The sequence below is a fragment of the Pteropus medius genome, unplaced genomic scaffold, assembly GCF_902729225.1.
Source record: "Pteropus medius unplaced genomic scaffold, Ma_sr-lr_union100, whole genome shotgun sequence".
Classification (NCBI taxonomy): Eukaryota; Metazoa; Chordata; class Mammalia; order Chiroptera; family Pteropodidae; genus Pteropus; species Pteropus medius.
In genome coordinates this window covers 64486-85026 of record NW_024348531.1, presented here as the reverse complement: position 1 = coordinate 85026, position 20541 = coordinate 64486, and the positions used below count along the sequence as shown (strand labels likewise).

Sequence of the window (20541 nt, the reverse complement as noted above, 5' to 3'; positions counted from 1 at the left end):
AAAGTCAATTAATATACCCAAGTCATTTTGTATAAGTTAAGTAAATGCGAAACTTTTTATGTAACCATCCACACAATCACTTTTAACATCAGTGGAAATACACTTTTATATTTCAATATCTGAAAATATTAAAGTATATTTAGAAAACTAGTTTTAATCCTCCAAATCCCAAGTTATAAGAGTTGCCTAAGAAGACAGACAGAAAACAACCAAGTACTAACTTAAAGACACACATTTGAGATTAGATCCAAATAAACAAAGACAATTTATGAAATCAGAATTTTGTTGATTGACTGGCAGTTATACAATTTGAAATGCTATCACCAAATAAGATATGAAAAACTGTGTCTTCTTCACAATAATTTCTAATTGTGTACAACTTTTTTGGACTGTTCATAAAAATCTAATAACTAGGAATTTCTAAAAATAACGCATAATATAATTCCCCTCTTAACACAACCAGATCGGGCTGCTACCCTCCATGGGATACAAACTAAGAGGGTACAATGTGATCTGACTTATCTGGAGACTACATACCTTTTAAAAAGAGCCTGTGTCCCCAACAGCCCTCCATCCCATCACTGCAGTTCACAGATTTTAATCATGGGAAGGCCTCCCTTAGAACATGTTCACTTGTGTTGTGAACACAATTCTTACAAACTCTCAGCAAACTAGAGCTAGACATTAAAGTAGATAGAAACATACATACTGCAAGCATAAGACAGGGGTACTAACAGAAGACAAAAGAAAGATAATAAGTATAAAATGTAGACATAAAGTGATGGATGAATGCATTAACTATTGTAAAGTTATTTTTAAGCAAAAAAGTATATATATACTTTATATTTTATATGTATACACATATACATATATGTATATATATATGTATATGTGTATATATATGTATATGTGTGTGTGTGTGTGTATATATGTGTGTGTATATATATATATATATATATATAAAATATAAAACAAGATTTCATCCTCTCTAGGTATTCAACATAAGGAATTCCTCCGAGTTTTTAAAGATGTTTATATATTTACTTAAAGCGTAAGCATTGTAAATAAGGTAAGATAGTTTATTTTTGTTGCTTTTTTTTTAAAGTAGTGTCCCAAAAATGAGGGGAAAAATATGACAGTGTTAACTTCACAGCATATTTTCTTCTATAACAAACATAATTTATGCTAAAGATTTAAAAGTCTAATTTTCATAGTGGGGCTGTGTTAACATCTATGATGTTTAAAAATGTTATTTTCCCCAAACTCTAAGTGAATTTATTCATAAAATTAGTTTTTCAGCCCGGATAGCACAATACATAAACAAACACGTCAGAACAAAAGAAGCACGTTACCAGCAACACCAAAAATAATACTGAGTAAGAAATGCTTCTGAGTAACCCTTTCTCTGGTTCTTTAAATTTAAGATATAATCCAAAACATTCCAGGCCTGAAACTTAAAATATCAGTATGTTCCTGGTACAGAACTTCTTTATACATGAGGCAGTACTCACAACACCCACCTACCTAATAGAGCAGCAAAGATAGGGAAGCGGTTTGGGTTCAGGTCCAGCTGCTTGGCCACCTCGTGCATCAGGTATTGGCTTGTGGTGAGACTTTTCCCATTCCGGCTCAGTTTTAGGGCATGGGCACTGAAATAGTAGGGGATGTTACACAGTGCGTAATCAGAGTCATACGCAACCAAGCCGTGGAAGCCGTTTTCTCTGCAGAAACCAATCACTTCTTGATGATGGTCCTCGATGCTCTGTGCAACCTGTGCAAGTGAAAAGGACACTTGGTCAGAGGCTAGGTACCATGGCAGCATGAGCTCAATGTGCAGACCTGTCTGTACAGAATCTGCAAACTTCAGATATGGAAAATACCCGAGCCAGTCAAAAGTGCCATAATAAAATGTGCAGCACATTGCTCCAATTGGAAATCATTCCTGGTCAGTAACATATGATCTTATCCAGATGGCAAATTAATTTTTGATTTCTTATCAAGTTCAAAGATCACCCTGCTTAAAAATATACAATGCCAAGAAAACAAAAAACAAAAAAACCCCAAAACAACAAAAAACAGTATTTTGAAGGAAAAGAGGGAGCAGAAAGAGACAGAACAGGAAAATAAAGAAATGTGAAGGAGAAAGAGAAAAGCCAGCCACTCAGTGAAACAAAAATAATGTCTTCGAAGTAGATCTATTATGTCAGATAGGTGAAATAATCAGAAGGATTTTTAAAAAATTAAAAGCCAAGTGTATCCATCCACTACTTACTATATAGCCTGAAGCATTCAGCATTTGGGAATAATAATAAGGCTGAATATATTTACCCCCACATAACTGTCACATGTTTATTCTATGCAAAGGACCAGATCTGGTGGTACAGCACCAGGTTCAGGACCACCATGGAGAGTAGGTCTAAATTTACTGCCTTTTTAGTGATGAAAACTACAGCCAAAATCTCTTTACTTCTACTGGCTCTTTCACTGCGAAAGGTCACCCCACCTACTTGCAGTGTCCATGACATACTAAGAAGTAAAGCCTAAGGAAAAGTAAAAGGCCCCTCGAACCCTCTCTGTTCCTAAACACATACCAAAAGGCATTGAAAATATTTTCCAAAAATATATAAAGTCAAAGAAAATCAATTCCTCTCCTGATGTTTATCAAATTCATTCATCCAACTAAAATCTGCAGGGTTTTTTTTGTTTCTATAATGAATAAGGTATTTCAGAAAACATAATTTTAAACTAAATCAAGTGATTCAGCTAACCATGGAAAATTAACCCTCCATAGAATCCTAAAGGTGAAAATTAAGTGCCCTTAAATGTAAATTTCTAGAACTACATGTCCAATGTGTGGTTATACTGAATTAAAATTAAATTACATTAAAAATTAAGTTCGAGTGTTCAGTGGTCACTGGATATCACTATGGAGTTACTCTCATTTCTCACTGACTCTCATAATTGAAGTGGTCACCAAATTTTGGTGGAAAGTTAGTTATAATGAAATCTTATTTACAGGCAAAGCAGACCCTGAAGATGCATATTTAAAAGAAAAATAATTTTCTGTATCCTCTAGATAAATATTTGACAAAAATATTTTAGTTTGTAAGAAAAAATAAAACAACATGCAATTAGGGAACTAATGTTCTATTTCTTAGAATAGAAAAATGTTGTTTTATCCCTTAATCAAAAAATTGTACGTTCACTAAAATACAAAAGTACAGTTAAAAATAGGCTGGTTCCATCATCTCACATTCTAGAAAGGATAACCTCCAAGTCCAAGCTCTCCACCTCAAATCACTACGTAGAACTTTATATTTACAGCACTATCTTAAAGCATTTTCAAATCACTAGCAATTCCTGGCTGTTTTACCAACATCTTTAATAGTAAGTCTGCACAGTCTCCTAAGAGGCCCTGAAATGAAAGGGTGTGAGCTACCACCCTCTCACTCCCACCCCTCCAAGGAGTTCTAGAAAAGACAGCATGGCCACTTGCTCCATACACCAGACATCCTGTGGAAGAGATGAGGTAGAATTAAATGCAAGAGATGAGTACTGTATACTCAATATTTACATTTTACAAGACAGTTTACTAACCCATTCTTCTAGGAAACTGAGGCTGAGAGCAGTTCAGAGATGACATGGCTCGTCTTCCCCGAACACCCACTGAGCAGTGTGCCTCATGGAATTATTACCACATTATCCTCACAACCACCCGGAGGCAAGAGAAGGGGCCAGCCCTGCTGAGATCACTCAGAAAGCAGTTCCATGGGGCAGAGCCAGGTGCAAGGCCCAGAGGTGAGTGTGGTATGTGTGGAGCCCCACCCTGCTGACCCAGAGGAGAGCTGTAGGTGAAGGAGGCAGAGTAGGTAGGGATTAGTCTGACCTGGCAGAGTTTTAAGGAGGGCTGTTGTGTTGTAAAACAATAGGCAATATATTTCTAGAGTTGTAAAACGGTCATGCTCTCTGACCCAGTAATCTTACTCCAGGAAATAGAGCCTAAGAAACCAACACACCCAATAAAAAATGTTGGGAACATAAAAAAGTTTCAGGGTAGGCTCCTGTGGGGAACAAATGAGCTAACATTAAAGATCAGGGTAAATACAGCAGCTACATGCTGTTGTGGAGAAACTTGAGAAAAGCTTACAACAAAATACTAAACAAAACCATTTCAGAATACAATATCCAATACATATAGCCACGTAAAACTGTCTGTGGAACAAGACCGGAAGAGAAAAGGCAAAAAACACCATAGTTGCATCAGGTTGGTGCAATTATGCTTATAAAAGACTTTTTTAAAAGAAAAGAACTGAATGAAAAATTGAAGCAGCACTAGTATATACCATGCCTATATTGGCCAACTCTGTGCCACCACACTGGGGATAAATGGCCTGCCTTTCACACGCTCTTTTCTTGCCAGATGCCAAGGTGCAAAGCTCACTCTTCTGTGTATCAAGGGTTTAGCCTGGTGCTTGGCTCATGGTAAGCAAAGAAAAAATGAAATAGGGGTCCTATTTCAAGAGCCCTCAAAGAATCTTTAAACTACCTATAAAAATGAATAAATATACTCTGTCCAGTAGAAGCCACCATCCAGTTGACACTTCCAGAGAGTCTTCATTTGCCTCTGGAGAGTGGAATATGCAGCACTCCACAATCATCTCCTTCCGTAGCCTGACACATAATTCCTTGTTCATTCAGAACATTTGGTTTCAGACTGGCATTAAAAAGTAAAGTGAATGAACTACTAATATTCACTACAACATTAATTTGCCAATGATTAACAATACCTTAAATCCTCCCCAAAAGCTCACCCCACATTAAATAGTTGCCTGCTAGAATTAATTACCTAAAACAAAAAATAAAGGAACCACATCCATAAGCACAGACTTCAAACCTAAATTAAAGCAAAGTAAGGCACTCTGTGCCCTGGTCTTGCTTATCTTTCTTATCTCAGGCAACGGAGTGACAGTGATGGGGAGAACCAAAATGTCTAGGTTATGGTTCTGGCTTGATGCCTAACTTGCCCAGCTAAGAATGTAAAATTGTAATTCTAATATTCTAATTCTAATATTCTTCCCTACCGTTAGAATCCATTATTCATGTTTTTATATGAGAAAAGGCAACATGGCATTAAAAACCACAAGTAACAGAGATACAATCCTTCCCAACAGGCAAACGAACAATGGAAGTGGGGTGCAGCAGTACTCAGGAGAAAAAAAGAAAACCACAAAAATCCTGAATGAAAGAGTTAAGAGCTAACAGTCTAGGTAGTGAACACATCATGACTGTCTTTGTCCAAACTCAGACAATTGTACATCTCGGGGAATGAACTTTAATGTAAACAAATTTCTTAAAAATCCACCAGGATGTCAGGAGTGCCAGGACAGAGTACAGACTGATAAATATATCAAACTGTCTGAAATAACCCCACTAAGCAGGGTGAAGGAGCTCCCTGAGGTGACTTTGGAAAACAATGTTTTAAGTGGAAGCCTGAGAACAGAGCCAGCACACAGACACTGAACTCTCCCTGGTCATCTTTCTCTCAGGAGTGCAGGTGAGCAATGCTGAGATCACTCACGTGTGTAAGATTGGAATAAATGAATGGTAGATGAGCTGGTGTCACCTTGTCAGAGAACGGGGTTACAAATGTGCAAAAGGAAGAGTCCAGCATGACCCTGTGGTGCTGCATTAGCCATGGAGAAGTCCATAAGAACTGGCATGTCAGTGACAACACAGACAGGCAGGCACAAAAATCATCAGAGGTAAGTGTGTACGCATTGGTTAGTTTACACATGTACGTCTCTCAGCTGTCAGCCAAGAGCCTAGAAGCAGCAATACCCCAGAAGTGAGAACACCCAAAATCACATCTGGTTTCTAAATAACTTTCTCTACTAAAAGGGACCAAGGCCCTTGAGGAAAATCGGCAATGCCGGGACAGGGAAATTCAAGGTGAGCCCAGAGCATTTACTTTGTGGTGCCAGAAAGGAAGGCAGTGCTGGGTGTGTCAAAGGGATATATGAGCCCACCTAAAAGACACCCAATGGCCAAAGGTGGAACAATTTGTGCAACAAAATAAATTACACGTATTGAGTTATAAACCAAAGTACAAAATGAATACACGAACCTATACCGATATAAACAAATGATGAAATAAAGGGAGAAGACGATATAAATCTTCCCTAAAGAATTCAAATTAATAATGTAAAACCTCTTCTCAACCCCTGAATGTGGGTTGGACTGAATGATGGCTTCCAAGAACCAAACCAGCAAAGGAGACAACGGTCACATCATAGAACAGTGCCTGGCAAGATACCACCTTCACCAAGTCACCGGGGTCACAGTCAACCAAGTCCTGTTGACATCATGCACCCCATACTACAGTGTGATAAGACCTCTGTAGCATTCTTCCCAAATCATAAGAAAACATAGACTATCCTGAATTGGAGGCCAGCCTACAAAATACCTCTAAAGTGTCAAATCCTCCAAAGTGTCGAAGTCATCGGAGAGAAGCAGAGACTGACTATTCCATAACAGGGGAGACCTATGAGACAAGACATCTTTAGGCAACAGGGCACCTGGGATTGGGTCCTGAAGCCAAAAAGGATATGGATGGAAAACGGATGAAATCTGAATGAATTACATAATGTAGTTAATGGTACTGCACCAACACTAATTTCTCTATTTTGATAATTACACCTGCTCCCGGTATGCTAACATCCATAGAAGCTGAGTGAAGAATATTCGAGAACTCTCTGAACCATCTTTGCAAACTTTTCTATAAACCTAAAATTATTCCAAAGAACTTTATTTTCAAAAGAAAAAAGTCAGTAGTTTATAAGACACCACCTGAAAGACAGCTTTGGCCACTAGATGAATGGGCAATGTCTCCGATAGCCTTTTACAGAAAACACAATTCTCCCTGGACAATCCGACTGAGAAAGGTAGGCCTCCCACAGATAGGACTAGGTTAACCATACACCTGTGAATGAATGAATAAAGTCCAACAACCAAGAGTCAAAGAGCTTGATAAAGAGTTGGGTGCAAAAGACTGGTTAGGGTGAAAAGACTTGATGCACAGTTTGGGTGGAGATAGAAAAAATGTCTGGATTGCATCAAAATTAAAAATGTCTGGATTGCATCAAAATTTTAAAAATTAAAAAATAATTTTTAATTATTTAATTAAAAATACAAATGGAAAGTAGAGGTTAAATTTCGGTAAGCAGGGTCTGACAGGGCATCAGCTGTTCTTTTTCCTTCCATTGTGTCTTTTCTTCTGGTCTGAATGCCTTTCACTCCCATTTCCCATCTCATGTCTAATCTATGATCTGTGTTCTGTTTCTCCAATTCTTTGGCTTTCCAGTTCTTAGAGCTTGAACTGGGCACGACATAGTGAAATTGGTTTGTCTAATTTTTAATTCTAATTTTAGAAGTGAGTAAAACTATTAAATACAATGTTGGAAATATTATTTCAATTTGAACTCTCAAAAAATATAAAGCAAGCTAAAAAATTAAACCCCGAGGCTTATCTACTTACAGGTGTTAATCGAAGTGGGTAAAGCCTCCCACCCACAGAGGGAGCCAGACTCAAAATCATGTGTGGCCTCCTTACAGAAAACCTCAGGCTAGTAACCAGAGACCACTCATCAATTTAAAGGCACGAGGCCATAATTTATTTTTGCTGTGGCTGCCATCACAACGTATCAAAATGCAGCTTCAGATCAAGGAGGTGAAATCCTATAGCTCCTGCATGCAGAGCATGGAACACTGCTCTTGCCACATGCTGCAAGAATTACGACCAGACCGGGAACCACCAAACACCTTGCCTCCCATCTCCACCCATCCTTTCACAAGAAATATGGTGGAAGCAGTCAGCAATGAAGAGCTTAAGTAGCTGGCAAAATGCCCCATTTTGGGTCCCAATGAAGTATTTTGCATTAGCTGGAGATAATTTTATGCTACTATATATTTGCCACAGAATCCTAGGTAAATCTTTTTATCTTAATAGTTTTAAGTTTCATCATTAAAAAGGCAGATACATCAAAACTTTTATTTTTACAAGGAATAATGACTTAAAAATCCTCAAGCTTACTTTGCAAGTGTAATAATTATTTATTAAGCAGCTATGGGGACAGTCCCATAAGAATAAAAAGGTAAGATGGTTACTTACTCCTAATCTCCAGTGAAGAGGCACTTGTACAATGAGGTTTTTGTCTCTGGCACCAGGTTGGTGAACTCCACTGCCTATTTTAATACTTTCTGTACTTCCATGTCTTCATCTGCAAAAATAATAGTATTCCCCTGCCTCATAGGGTAGCTGTGATGATTAAATAAGTTACTACATGTAAACAGCTCAGAATCATTCATAAATACAAAGCGCTCAATAAATGTCAGCTACTATTTATTTTTAAGTAAGCTATGTGAAAAAAGATCTGCTTCATACTCTTCATGCAGGACCTGAAACACTATCCGTTGTCATAAATAGATTTTACGACACAAAGAAAAAAAATACTATATGTGGTTTTTCTTTAGGATAATTTTATACGAGCTAAGGGAATAATATGACACATCAGCCAGCTACCAAATTTAAAAGATGTAAGTCAAGTCTACGGTCATGCCACTCTGCATGTGCCTGACCTCGTCAGATCTCAGAAGCTAAGCAGGGTCAGGCCTGGTTAGTACTTGGATGGGAGACCACCTAGGAATACTAGGTGCTGTTGGCATTAAAAAAAATAATAAAATAATAAAATAAAATAAAAAATAAAAGATATGTCAACCTGAACACAAGAGGATATGAGTTGACCTAAATTCTTTGGTTTTTAAGAAAAAAAATCAGGCTTTTACCTTTATCCAGCTGAACTGTACTCACTGGATATTAAGTGGGTACAACTTAGACTATTCACTCCCTAGTCAAGTCCAACAGAAGCATGAAATAAGAAAAGTCATCTCTAACTTGGTATACAATGTTTATTGTGGTTGCTTACTTTAAAAGGGCAATTTAAATGTTATGACCTATATTAGCTATGTCTGTAAAAGAAAATCTCTTCCCCTCAGGAAATCTGAAATCATAGCTAAGTTATAAGAAATGGTTGCAGTGCTCTTAAAAGCAAGGAAAAATAACTTCTTTTAAAATAAGAGAGTGATACAAGATCCTCAGCTTCATTAATCATAAAAGAAATGTAAATCAAAACCACAATGTGATACCCTTTCACACCTATTAGGATAGCTGCTGTAAAACAACAACAACAAAATAAGCAAGTACTGAGGATGTGGAGAAGTGAGACCCTCACACATTGCTGTAAAATGGTGCAGCTGCCATGGAAAATAGTGTGGTGCTTCTTCAAAAAACTAAACAGAATTATATGACCCAGCAATTCCATTTCTGGATATATACCCAAAAGAAATGAAAGAAGGAGCTCAAACAACACCATTTTGCAACACCATTTTCATAGGAATATTATTCACAATAGCCAAAAGGTGGAAGTAACACAAGTATACATTGACAGATGAATGGATTAAAAAAAATGTAGTCTATACATTCAACAGAATGTTATCTCGCCTTGAAAAGGTAGGAAAATCTGACACATGCTACCAATGCATGCACCTTGAAGACATTATACTAAGTGAAACAAGCCAGTCACAAAAGACAAACACTGTGTGATTCCACTTATATGAAGGACCTAGAATTGTCGAATTCCTAGAAACAGAAGGTAGAATGATGGGTGCCAGGGTCTAGGGGAGGAGGAATGGAGAGTTAGTTTTTAATGAGCACAGAGTTTCAGTTTGGTAAGATGCTTAAGTTCTGGAGATGGATGGTGGTAATGGTTGCACAACACTGTGCATTTACTTCATTTCCACTTAACTGTATACCTAATAATGGTTAAAATAGTAAAATTTTTGTTATGTATAAATTAAAAAAATAAAAATTTATAATAATGAAAAGCATGGCACCCAGTCTCCCCATCTTCTCAGGAATCCTAGGCACTTGGCTCCCTGATGTAACATGTAACTTCTCAAAGACAGAAGTTTTATTTTCCCTTTGGATAATGACATTGGTATGCATGTAATGGATTGTATCTGCCAAGCTATATAAAAGGGTGAGATATTTTTCTTTGCAATGTCTTTAGCAGATTGCCTGTAATGTGATTGTAGTCTGGTTCAATACTTATTCAATAATAAAATTTTTATCCTCTCTGCTAAAAAAATAAATAAGACAGTAGATGTCATAAAAGAAATGAAAACTAAATTTTATAAACTTTAAAAGAACATATAAAATGATAAAAGTAGAAGGAAACACCAACATTATTTGTATTCAATGTCTACTTAGCCTACTATATTAATTTCCTAGTAACTCAGCTAACTCCTGGCAATATCATTCTTCCCCTTTTAATTGCACCCCCCTCTTCCATCCCTGACCTATGGATGTTGCCGTTTCCCCTTAAGAACTGGATCTCTGAAAGCAGGGCATCTCCTCCCTCCCGCTTGCAGTGTGCACCAGGGGCCTGGCACACCCGGGGCCAGGCACACCTAGGGGGCCTGGTGCACCCAGGGTATGGTTCATGGCTCCACCTGGGGCGCGAACCCAGGACCTTCTGCGTGTAAAGCAGACGTGCTAACCACTACACTATGGAGCCACCTTAATATCATTCTTGTTAAAAATCTAATTCTAAAATACATTAAAATTTAAGTTTCAGAATTTAGGAACATGAATTTCAGATTGATACAATTTATTTCAAGATTGTGACACTTGCAAACTCTTTAAATTATTTTCTGGCTCATATAGGTGCAGGTGATTGAAAAACCACAGTGCCTGTGCTCATCCAAAAAGTGCAGTGAGGCCTCTCCAGTATGGACTGATCACATTCCTGCTCCTGAGATGAACTGCATGCCTACAAAAAGTCAACACTCCAGCAACACACCCTCCATACACTTTCCTTCATTAACCGGCAAAATAACCAACAGCAGTGTTCTAGGTTTAGTCTTTCCAAAGAAGTCAATTTATTCCAAAGACAGTGGGAAATGCCAAGTAACAGGAGCACAAAAGGATTTCTAGATCACAGATCCTGAACTACTGCAGATTTACCGTCATCTTTGCAGATAACTCAGTGTGTCAAGTTAAACTCTCTATTGGCACTAAGATGCCTAGAAACACTGTTTGATAGAACTAGGTACAACAAGGGAGAAGAGATGGCTAAATTCAGCCAACTTCTCTAAGCAGTTACCCCTTTTATGTCTTCAACACAGCTCCTAAGTTAAGAAGCATAAAGGGCTTATTCAAAGATAAAGCCTCTGTGCCAGGTGGCCAGGTTGAACTACTTATGTGTGTAACTGGCTTGAGTGGGTTTGAACACTTAAACTTTCTACCATCTTTCTGCCATAATACTGCCTTGTGCAAGGGGACTGAGTAGCTGGTTAGCCTGGAATTGATTTATGTATCCATTTATCACATATATTTTAAAGACCTGCTACACACCAGGTAATGTACTAAAAACTAGATAACAGGCAAGGTCATCACAGGGCTTACTTTCTACAGAAAACATAAACATAATTAAAAATAAAATATGATGCCAGCTATATAGAGACCTGTGGAGAATTTTAGAATATTTATCTGAAATGATTCATTTATATCTAATTGTTCTATTTAGAAAATTGTCTATAAATCCATTGGAAAACAAATCTAACTTTTCAAATTTTAAAGTTATCTCCTTTTCAGGGTAGGGGGTGGGCAAAATGGGTGAAAGTGTTCAAAAGATACAAATTTCCAGTTATAAAATAAATAAATCCGGGATGTACTGTATAGCATGGCGACTGTTAACAATAGTGTACTATGTATTTCGAAGTTATTAAGAGAGATCTTAAAAGTTCTCAACACAAGAAAACTTTGCAACTATGTGAGGTGAAAGATGTTAACTTATTGTGGTAATCATTTCACAATATATAGAAATATCGAATCGTTATGTTGTATACCTGAAAATAATATAATGTTATATGCCAATTATATCTTAATTAAAAAAATTTTTAAATAAAGTACCTCATCTTCATATTACATGGTATTTGGCATTTATTCCTATAGTTAATTGCTAACTAAGGCTGGAATGTGTAATACGTGCTAATTAGTTTCTTTCCATTATATAAACTCCCACTGTACAAAACAAAACAAAGAGCAGTATGGGTCTAGAAACATGTTAGCAATGGGATATGTACATGTGTGTATTGTAATTTAGAAAACTAAGTTGTATTTTTTATTACTTCTCTTCCTGGTATACTTACAAATTTCTATTGCAAACATTTATATGGCTCAAGGCCCAAGGCTTAGAATTCTTTGATTTATTCACACAATGATTTCCTAGCTTTGGCACTACTGGTATCCAGGGAAAGACAATTCTTTGCTGTGGGGCTGTCTGATGTATTGTAGGACGTTCAGCAGCATCCTGGGCCTCTGCCCAGCACATGCCTGCAGTCAGCACGCACTTAGCTGTGAACACTAAAAATGTATCTAGATATTGCTGCAACCAGTACCCAGTGAGAACCACTCACTGGTCTTCGATGATTAAAATGTCCTGTGGCATAAAAGTTCCAAATGTTGACATGGAAAAATGACATAAACGAGTCCCTCTCCCTTCTAGACTAAGCTCCTTGAAAGAGTCCGTTCTGTCCTGTTATAGTCATTCCTCATGCCTGGCCAATGAAAGGCCTTCAATGTTTGCTAAAGGGAGAATGAATCATCCCTGGGAACCAGTCAGAAAAGAGAGTATAAAAAATCGATGATAAGAAACTAAATGGCCACTGACTTAAGTGTTGAAAGAAATTTATCTGGCTATATAAATAGAACGAAGCAAAATATGATTAAAAAGTTGAGTGCTTACAGTAAACATATAAGAGATACAAAAGGAATAAAATTAGTTCCTGGCCTCGAGTAGCTTACAGTTAGTAGGGAAGGGAGCAACATAAGCAGAAGTTGGAAAGTTGGACATTTCTTGAAGAACCCGTGAGGAGTGTGGCTGGGAGCATTTAAAACATAAAGGGATTGTGAAACATGAAGGAGGGTGGAATGGGTTCAGATTGGTGGTCAGGGGTTGGTGTCTAAAAGCCTGAATAAGGAGTTTGGATTCATGGTTTTGTTTAAGTCATTGGCAAGAGAGTAACCCATTTGGGATAAGGTCCACTGGTTAGACACTGGGTGTGGGAGCCCCGTAAGATCCAGAGGCAATTCTGATTATTCCCCACAGAAAGACAGTTTAACAAAATGGTGTTTACCCTTAGTATACATGTCTTACATTCAACTTTTTGTTCCAATTTATTCTTTATCATTTTTTCTAAATGCTAGTAAACATCCAATGATTTGGTAACCCACCAATGTTTTGCAAAGCACTTGTTAGACCTTTTAGGTAAACTTGGTGAGTTCATACGTTGGGGGTACTGGAAATGAGGAGGAGTATAACAGAGACTGCTGGGCTAGAACTGACATGACACATTGTAGGGACTGGCAAAATGGGATAATGAAATGACGAGGACAACTCTAGGCTGGTAGCGAGTGTAATGTTGATGTAGTTGACCGCAAGACTCAAACCAGTTAAAACTAGAACAGACTGGGAGAAAGGATGGTGAAAAGAAAAGGGAAAATAAAGACTAGGGTCAAGGGCCAGGCTACAGAGGGGACATGGAGTTTAAAGTCTTAAAGTAGGTATTACTTTTTCTACTGATTATAGGGTCCGAACTCTGGGGTAGATAAAATTAAAATATAGTAGTCACCTGAGCTGAGGAATCTGAAACCAAATTAGGGATGAGAATGTGTGTTGGACAGAATATGGTAGGAATGAACTCTAAGTACCGAAAACCAGCTGCTCAAGTCTTTGAGGACAGTAAATGTGTGCCCTGGAAATCACCAGATGTTGAATGAATGTGTGGATAGCATTAACCTCAAAAGAGAGAATACTGGGGATTATGAGAAGGAAGAGTGTATACTGGAGAAGGTCCAGAGAACTATGACATTTATGTAAAGTCCTATTTTCAGTAACCTCATGAAATGGAAGCACTTTGATAATCAAAAAGAATTCAACAAGGCAGATGGGAAGAGACGAGTGGGCTTTGATAAGTCTAACTTTAAACTTAAAAAAAGAGGGGGGGGGGTGCGGGGAGAGAGATTTAGCCATCACTGCTAAAATCAGAAACTGATGGTTCAAGAGTTGGATCTAGCCTGGAGTCTATTTTGCTTGGCCTAAACAGTATTTTTTAAATGGGAGAATTTCAAATAAAAATCTGGATTTCTAGCTTTCTTAAAAATATGAAGACCTGGCAATGTCAGCTCTATAGTCCTGTAAGGCTTCTAAAATGTGCACATTCTTGAGTCTACCAAGTATGTGCGTGTAACATCTGTAGGGGTTTGATAAATTATGGAACACTATGCAGACATTAAAATGAATTAGAACTGTAAGTACAGACATGGAAATATTTTTTTTTACATACTAAAAAGGGCAAGTTGCTGAATAATGTATTGTGTGATCACATTAACCTTAAAAATTAAAACTCTATAGTAATAATATATCGTGTAAAGTATAATGTAAAGTATATGCAGGTAGCTGCTATGGAGAACAGTATGGTGATTCCTTGAAAAATTAAACACAGAATTACCAAATAACCCAGCAATTACACTTCTAGGTCTATACCCAAAAGAACTGAACATATGCACTCAAAAAGATTTTTGTACACCCATATTCACAGCAGCATTATTCATTATTCACAAAAGCCAAAAGGGGAAACAACCCAAGCACCACAGAGGGATGGATGGGTAAACCAAATGTAGTCTGTCCATACACTGAAGTATTAAGCCTTAAAAAGGAAGGAAATTCTGACACGTTACAACGTGGGTGGACCTTGAAAACATTAAACTAACTGAAATAAGCCAGTCACAAAACTGGTACGCTGGAAGAAAATAAATATTTTTTAAAAGTATTTAAATAGATGAATGGCTTGAATTATAATGTGGTCAATTTTTCCTTGGTCAATTCGAGGTCTTTAAGAATAAAGTATATTTCTAGTTTTCATTGTCTCCTGGATAGAAACTATGTCACTCCTATTCTAACTGGAAAAAGCAGTAGAGGCATTTTGTTATCAGATCTGACCTGAAAGTGAACTGTAGGTAGGCACATCCGCAAAGCATTCTTACACAATGAAACTGAACTTTGGACTTTGGCAGGGCACCTCCCTCTAGAAGAGGTTACTGGTTACCTGTCCCTGGGTGTCACTTAATCGGCAAGCCTGTTTTTCCCCATATAAAATGGGGTAATAAAATGCTGAGGGCTAAATGAGACAGAGCTGAGAGAGGACCTAGCAAAGGCCTGGAACCCTACAAGTCAGTCTCCATCCCCCATGAAGAACAAAGGGAAGGAGATCATCATCCCAAAACCTCAGGCCACATTCAAACGTCACATTCTTCCACTGACTTAAAACATGAGCACTGCTTTATGTAAGATCTAAGTAAAAACACCAGAGCACTGATTCGGAATGAGATCTGAAGAAATTCATTATAAACTTGCACACTGTCACCACAAGTTTTGTGACAGGAACATTTAGAAAAGCTCCAGGGATTTAATGTTACTAAGATTGTAAAATAAACATCAGTATCTCACTAAGTGTCAAAGGTTATGATGACTCAAGGCTCACAAAAGGAAATGCTCCTAGTAACTAGAAGAAAAAAGCCAAGTTCAGGCCAAGCAGTTTGGTGACCTGAATGAAATTAGGTGATGTGCACGCCAATTTCTAATGGTTAAAGAAATAGAATTATTACTATACCCAAAAATTACAATTATTATTCTATTGAAGACATACTCTTCTAAGTCAAAAAAGATTTCTCTAAGCAAAGTTTACAGGAAATTAAAACTTTCTGCCAGTTTAGAGAAGCTTAACAGCCAATAAGACAATGGAGTTTTATCAAAGAAACGCCTCACTTAGATGCCTAACATTACAGTGAGGTGTTCATGTCAATTCCTTTGTCAATTTTGATTTAACTTTCTTCCCCCCAAAAAAGTAAAAATTATCATATAGTAATTTTTTTTTACTTTTAATATATAGTTCTATGATCTTAAAATGTTGCCACCATCAGGATACAGAACAGTTCCATCACCCCAAAAAGCTCCCCTGCTACTACCCTTTATATTCACACCCTCCTTTGTCCTCCTTAGGCAAACACTAATCTGTCCCCATCACTATAGTCGTATCTTCACCAGAATGTCATATAAATAGAATACCTTTTGAGCCTCACTTCTTTCACTCAACAAAGAACCTTAAAGATTCACCCAAGTTGCTGCATGTATCAACAGTTCTTTCCTTTTTATTGCTCAGTGTAATTGCATGGTTCAGATATACCACAGTTTAACTATTCACCTATTAAAGGATATTATGCTTGTTTCAAATTTGGGCTATTATAAATAAAACTACTATTAACATTCATATATGTTTTTTGTGTGAACAAAAGTTTCATTAGGTAAACATCCAGAGGTACGGCTGCTGGATCATATGGTAAATACATGTTCAACTCAATAAGAAACCACTGAGCTGTTCTCCAAGCTGGTGGTACTCTCTTGCATTCCTACCAGCCACATGGGATGATTCTAGCTGCTCGGTGTTCTTGTTAGCACTTGGTTTGTCAGTGTTGTTTATTTTAGCCATTCTAACAGGTATGTAATGATATGTCATCATGGGTTTAATTTACTTAATCATTTTAATGGGCATCTTTTAAAAACAGTATGTACTGCTTTACTCCCTTAGAGAAGGCTGAACATAAATTCTTCTGACTCGAATCATCCTTATAGAATAAACATTGTACCACCCTAGGGGAGGGTTGTTTCCTTTTTCTAAAGTAGCCCCAGAATTACATCTGCTTTTTATAGCTTTTATTTTTTTAATCTTCTCCTTCGCTAAGTGTCACTTCTTGCTATTAATGGTTCTCCTGCCTCTGGGAGACTTTCCTTTGCACACTTTTTCCAAGCTGAGTTTAGAGATAGATAACTAAGTTTATCAGAATTCGATCTGAAAAGGACAGGGAAATCTATGAGGGATAGAACTTGATTCTTCAATGAGGAAAGAGAAAGCTTTTTTTTTTTTCCTTTTTAGGTCACTGTACCAAAACTTCCTGACATCTCCATTGGCTACTGAGAAATTTGTAGTAGCTAAACTTCTTAGGCATTTTCCAAAAAGGTGAGGCTGTCAGAGAAGTGGCCACTAGGTAATAGAACCATTACTACATTAAACTGTGCAATTAGCACTATACTATGATTCTATCTCAGAAGTTTATCTAAAGTGAAATAATAATAGACAAAGTTATTTTGTGTCCAGAAATTTAAGTAGAAGAAATTATCTTAAATCTATTTTAAATCTAGTTTCCAAACACTTATATTGGTCAAAATTCTGAGCGCATAGGAAGGAGGTAAGTTAGATATTCACAGTGGCATGAAGATAAATATAAAAAAAATTTACAACGGAAAAAGAATTCAGTTCTTTCAAAAGATACTGACTGTATACACTGATTCTAATTCTAATATTTAGTGTTCCTTTGAAAGTAACTTGACTAGAAAGCTCATCTTGTTTTTCCAGTAGTAGCTTCCATCTCTGAACAGGATAAAACTGTTCACTCTTTATGACATCTTCTGAAGGTGGATCACCTCTGGGAATCCACACTGCTTTACCTGTCAGAGTTCCCAGGCTCCAAGGCACAAAATGCCAGCAGCAGCCCCTGGCTGGCTCTCACCTGAACTTCCCCAGGGGATGCACGCCCGCATCTGTGCCATGCTCACAGACCAATCACTGCTCTGCCAGCAGCCTCGACCCGCAGACTCAGAAATCCTGTCACCAATTGCAACAGGATCGGGGTGGGACTTCCGCTATCACTTTAGGCTTAACCACCACCATCTCAGAGCAGACAGTAGGGGCAGTCAGGAAGAGTTTTAATTTCACAAACTTTGGGCTTCAAGCAGTTTCAAGCAGAAATAAAGGAAGGACAAATTGGATGACAGAGTGGCAAGAGCCAGAAAACCAACACAGCCCCCCTTCCAAATTTTAAACAAAAACAGTGAAAAAATAAGCAATCAAACTTCAAGTCAAGGGTCAGTGATTTGCACGTTATCTCTGACCTCACTGCTGATCCTGAAGCTCTACATGGCCCAGGTTCAGCGAGGCGCCCTCAGCCAAAGGGACAGGACAGCAGCCACAAGGAAGCTCTGATTACCTGGGTGCACAGCCCAAAGCGGAGGAGTCTCCACTGGACAGAGAGAAGTAAATCCTGGAAACGATTCACAAGCTCTTCTCCGACTCTGAACTACTCCTTTCACGAGAGACACATACAAACCAAGACTTTGTTCACAGAGACTCTATGTCACAGAACTGACAAAATTCCATCGTGTCAAATGATACGATTCTTTGAAATCTAACACACAAAAATCAGACGATTTCTCTAAAACTGTCATTCTTGCAGGGAACCTGGATACAGCACTGCATTCTAGAGGGGTCATTGCCCAGCTGAGACGTGGTGACAGCAGCAGGCACTTCCCACCTACCCCCACTGGCTGGGGACCTCTTCCTGTCGCCACGTAGCCCACCTGTTCCCACGGAAACCTGTTGCAGTCCCAGCACTGCTATTAGAAAACGGGTACCTCGTCCAAGTTCAGGTTAGTTATCAGCCCGCCTCGAAGAGTGGGGGAGCACTCAAGGGTCTCAGAGTGGGGTGCGCTGCACCCTGCAAGCCTAGTCTGCACCTACCCGCCGGTCATCAGGGTCTCGAACAGCCTGGGCAGTGGCACTCCTGGGCCCCTGTGCACTCGCAGCCGGCGGCCGTGCTCCAGGCCGCGCGTCCATCTTGCGGCCCGCGAACGGGGAAGGGAGAGCGGCGACTGCGGCCCAGACCCCGGGTCCAAGCAACTCTGGCCCACTTCGACCCTGGCCCCAGCACACTCTGACCCTGTTTTCCCCTGACTCTGAACCCTTTGCCGACCCCTGACCCCCGTCCCGACCCTACTCCCGGATCCCCAGACTCTGTCCGCTCCGTCCCGGATTCCCAGACCCCAGTCCAAGAGACTCCAGTCCCAACCCTCCTGATCACAGCCTGGCCCAGCCTGACCCCCGACCCCGACCTCGACTCCTGACCCCAGCCCCCGCTGCGCGCCCGCTGGCCGACCGCACCTTGACGTGGAAGCGGATGAGCGCCAGGCGGATGCAGTGCGCCATGCAGACGGGCGGTAGGAACCAGACCTTGGGCGGCGGAGTGCCCTTGTTCTGGACATGGCTGACGATCTGCTGCGCCGTCTGGCGCTCGTTGCCCTGCCGCTTGACCCACTCGTGCAGCCGCGCCTTCTCGAGCGCGCCGTTGAAGAAGACGAAGAGCTCGATGTTGCCGCCGAAGCAGGCCTTGGCCAGCGCTGCCAGGTAGCCGAGCATGTGGTTCCACTGGCCGCCGCTCACCCAGTCGGTGTAGAAGCCGCCGTAGAGGCGGTGCAGGCAGTTGTCGGCGTCCACCAGCAGGCGCAGCGGCGTGTGCGGGGGCCGCTGCCGCCCGCCGCCCACCAGGCTGCCCCGGGCCAGCTTCTGCAGCTCCACCGGCACCACGGCGCTCGGGCAGTGCTTCTCGATGTAGTCCTGGAAGCCCTGCACGCCCATGGCGGCGGCGGCGGCGGCGGGCGCGGGGCGGCGGGGCGGCGGGGCCGGGGGCGGCGGGGCCGGGGGTGGCGGGGCCGTGGCGCGGCCGGGCGGCGGCGGGCTCTAGGGGGGGCCGGGGCGGGCCGCGGGCGCGCTCATGGCCGCTGCGGCCGCCATGTGCTGCCGCCTCCCAGGGCCATGGCGGGGAGGGACCTGCGCCGTGCGCCGCTCCAGGCCCAGGCCAGGCAGAGGCGGCCTCGCGCGGGCGGGCGGCGGCAGCGGCGGGGCGGGGCGGCGCGAGATGACGTACGCGGCTGGCGGAAGAGGCGGTACCGCGGCCTGCGGGACTGGACCCCAGACCTGGCACTGGGATCCGCTGGCCCGGCGGAAAAGGACAGTACCGGGAGGAGAGGCTGCTCCGCCGGGCTCCGGGAAGAGGATGCCGGACACGCCTCGGGGCGGCGGCTGTGTCCCCGTCCCCAGGCTTCGGAGGTCGTCAGGCCTCCCTGTCCCATCCCCACCCGGGAGCCGGCCACCTGAAGGAACCCTTCCTCGGGTCCGGTCACTTCAGGGGACCACGTCCCGTCCCCGGGGTCCGGTCTCCTAAGGAGGCCCCATCCTGTCCCAGGGATCCGGTCAGCCCAAATAGGCCCTCCTGTCCCCGGATCCATTCACCCTGAGGAAGCTGCGTCCAGCTCCCGGATCCGGTCATCCTGAAGAGGCCCGTCTCCGGGAGCTGGTCACCCCGAGGAACCTCTTTCCTGTCCCCAGGGTCTGGCCACCCCAAAAGGCCTGTCCTGTCCTCAGGGTTCGGTCATCCCAAGGAGACCGTGTCCCTTCCCGGGGGCCCCGTCCCTCCCTAGGTTCGGTCACCGGGAGGAGGCCACGTCCGTTTTCTGGTCAACCTGAGAAGACTCA

General features: G+C 41.0%; 1 protein-coding gene and 1 pseudogene across 1 annotated transcript in view; one reads left to right on the top strand and one right to left on the bottom strand.

Moving 5' to 3' along the window:
* Window positions 1-19869, bottom strand: part of FAM120A (family with sequence similarity 120 member A) — a 103215-nt gene extending 83346 nt beyond the window's left edge. Inside the window, exons 1-2 of the mRNA XM_039879817.1 lie at window positions 19171-19869; window positions 1525-1771 (exon numbers count right to left, since the gene is read on the bottom strand). Coding sequence (XP_039735751.1) covers window positions 1525-1771; window positions 19171-19644 — 721 coding nt within the window. The 5' untranslated portion in view covers window positions 19645-19869. The remainder of the gene's footprint in view (window positions 1-1524; window positions 1772-19170) is intronic.
* On the top strand, window positions 8602-8720 carry LOC120616457 (uncharacterized; annotated as a pseudogene).
* Window positions 19870-20541: the final 672 nt, after the last annotated feature.